This window comes from Mesitornis unicolor, unplaced genomic scaffold, assembly GCF_000695765.1.
Source record: "Mesitornis unicolor isolate BGI_N332 unplaced genomic scaffold, ASM69576v1 scaffold37504, whole genome shotgun sequence".
NCBI lineage: Eukaryota > Metazoa > Chordata > Aves > Mesitornithiformes > Mesitornithidae > Mesitornis > Mesitornis unicolor.
This window is the reverse complement of record NW_010181427.1, coordinates 20,025-22,957: the sequence shown is the minus strand read 5'-3', so window position 1 is coordinate 22,957 and position 2,933 is coordinate 20,025. Positions and strand designations below refer to the sequence as shown.

At 53.3% G+C, this 2,933-nt stretch overlaps 1 protein-coding gene across 1 annotated transcript in view; it reads right to left on the bottom strand.

Moving 5' to 3' along the window:
* Positions 1 to 106: 106 nt before the first annotated feature.
* The window catches only part of CFAP70 (cilia and flagella associated protein 70), a gene marked incomplete at both ends in the record, with an annotated part of 22,336 nt that continues 19,509 nt past the window's right edge, over positions 107 to 2,933 (bottom strand). Inside the window, 5 exons of the mRNA XM_010183426.1 lie at positions 107 to 227; positions 281 to 400; positions 686 to 787; positions 1,889 to 1,978; positions 2,407 to 2,568. Coding sequence (XP_010181728.1) covers positions 107 to 227; positions 281 to 400; positions 686 to 787; positions 1,889 to 1,978; positions 2,407 to 2,568 — 595 coding nt within the window. The remainder of the gene's footprint in view (positions 228 to 280; positions 401 to 685; positions 788 to 1,888; positions 1,979 to 2,406; positions 2,569 to 2,933) is intronic.

Genomic DNA, 2,933 nt, shown 5'->3' with positions numbered 1-2,933 from the left:
AGCTGCAGGAAAGAGGGCGGGGGTGTTAGGGAGATCCGAGGGCGCCCGCACATCCCCGGCTTCGGGAGCCACCAACATCCCTTGGGCACTCCCGCATTGCCGGTACCGACAATGAGGCAGGACAACCGCCGGGAAGGCAGCAGCCGCGGGAAGAGGTCAGGAAGGGACAGCTTGTCCTGTGCCGCACCTTCCGAGGAACAGCGGCTGTCCCACATCGGCGCAGTGAACTTGGGGGACAAGGGGCGAAGGCTCCGTGCTGGAGAGTGTGCAAGAGGGCTACAGGCCGGCTGCCTGCCCGCTCCCCCCAGCCCAGGGCCTGCCCTGCCGACCCCACAGCAGTACGGACACAAACCTTAAGGGTGTATTTGTAGCACTGTTCTGCCTCCAACTCCCGTCCTCCCTGGAGAAACGACACGCAAGCAGTTGGTGAGGAAATGTCCCGCAGGAAATTCACAGTGAAATAGCGTATTGTAAGGAAGTTCAGCACAAAGGATGTGTGCCAGGGATGTACGTGCATCAGGCATGTGAGGGCAGTGAGGAAGGGCACTGATTTTGCCATCAGAAAGTCTCCAAACTATTTTTACCACTGAGATCTACTATGTGTTCCTCAGGCTCATGAAGAGACACTGATAAAACCTCCCTGCTTTACCGGGCTGGCAGGGGGAGCAGCTGGCTGGGCACTCACTTGCAGACAGATGAGGGCGAGATATCCCCACACTTCAGCATTGGTGTTATTTAGGGCATTGGCTTCAGAAAGAGCATCCTCTGCCTCCACCATCTCTTCCAGCTTGAGAGAGAGAGAAGGAGAGCATGGAGAAAAGGCAACCAGCAGGCAGAAAGGGCTTCAGAACCAAATGGGCATCTGTTTTAACAGCCAAAAAATTTGAGAGCTTTCCAGGTTTGGAAAAGCAAGCATATTTTTTCATTACAAAACACCCATCTTCAGTTCTACCCTAAACACTGAGCACCCCTTGTGACTTAAATAAATTTATAGTGCAACAAAAGTGTCTATCAGGGTTTGATGCAGGGAAAGGATTTAGGGCAAAGACAACCAGTTATTCTCTGTCAGCATCCAGCTCTGCAGTCTGGAGGACAAGTGGGAGCACACACTGGATTTACAAATCAGCCCTCAGCTGTAAGGAAAGCAGAGCACAAACACCTTCAGCTCTGGGAACTGAGGGAGCCAGCATCATAGGGAAACATGATTCAGATCCTGGTCCCTACTCCCACTGGCCATTGGCTCCCAGGAGGCAAGGGTACCTGGCGCCTGGTGGACTGCAGCCTAGGCCACCACTCACTGCCCCAGCTCATCTGCAGCCTCCCAGGAGGTGTACGTTTGGCCAAAGGTGCAACGGAGAAGTTCAAGTTCCTTTCCTGTTTGCTTCCCTCAGCCAGACTCCCTCAGGAGGATCCTCACAAGGTATATGTCCAGGAGTTACCGCACTGCTGGGTGTCCTTGGCAGCCCTTCAGAGGCACTGGATTCCTTTGGGCAGGGAAAGCACCAAGACTGCTCTCTGCTAACATAGTGCTCAATTCCTTCTTGGTGACATGCAGATCATGTGCAGGCAGGCACTCGGAGCAAAGCCCAGGCCCAAATCACATCCTTGCCATGACATCCGAGGGAAGGAGGTGCTGGCAGCAGGACGGGGAGTGGAGGAAGGACTGCTGCTTCCAGAGCCGCTGCTGAGGGTGACTGTCCTCTAACACCTCCCATTCAAACAGCCTGGGGTGCCACACTGGGGCTGTGATGGCAGCTCGGCCAGGAACATTGGTTTCACAGGCAGCTGAGCTTTACTGTTATTAAAGGTTATCATGCAAAAGCAAGCCCTGCATCCTATGCCACAGAGCCAATTAAAGCACAAAGGACTTGAAGGTAATTGCACTTACCCTGTAGCAGGCGATTCCCACCCCCAGCCATGTGAGACAGGACGCAGAGTTCTTGCAGGCGAGCAGGTAGGTCTGCTTTGCTCGACTATACTGCAGGAGAGAGATGATCATGTTTCCCTCTACATCAAACATCACTTTGCACACAATAATTTGCCAAACATCTAATCTCTGGTGGGGCTCAGACGCACACCTTCCCCACCCTGTGGGGGTGGGCTGAGAGCCTGTCTGCTGCCACCGACATGGTGGCCCTATGCTGGCAAGTAATAATGTTATTAATTAGTAGTAATGTGGAAGTCCCCCTCATGCTAGGATGGTGAGAACAGTCCAGCGGCACCCTGAACCCATGCAACCAAGTCTGGCATACAGGAACAGGGCAGGTCCATGCTCCAAGGAGTTGAGAACTCCAAGGTTTTGCTGGGTAGTGAGATCTTGGCCATTGCTACAAATAACAGCACCTTGTGTCTGGAGTCTACTACTTTGTGTAAAATTCCCTTCGTCCACTCCCGCTGGCTCCTCACCTCTTTCTCTTCCAGGTAGATGGAGCCCAGGCGCAAGTAGACGAAGTGCATATCTGCAGCATCCTCCACAAAACTGATGGTTCGCTCATAGAACTCCTTTGCCTTGCCCAAGTCCCTCTTCAGGTAGCACAGGTGCCCTTTCTGAGCCCAGACATTTGGATTCTGCACATAAAAAGCCCAGAGTGAGACACAGCTGGAAGCCGTGAGGCAGAGAGACCCGGGAGACTGTCAAGGACCCCTGCAATCAGTGGAGAGGAAAAGATGACCGGTGTTTAATTACAGCATGACAGATTCTATGTAGAGTTAAAATCGAGTCAGTGGGCTGCCTGCATAACACCAAGTCCCCTTCAGCCTTTTCCTGCACAGTGTCCTGGCCCATGCAAGGCTCCCCAGCTGATGTGAGTATGCAAGGAGGATCTGGAGATGTCCGCTTCACAGGCCTCTCTGCCTTCCCTTCGACCTGACTCCCCAATGCCACCTTCCCTCTCTGATGAATAGCAGCCTTGTTTCTCATGAAACAGAGCCTG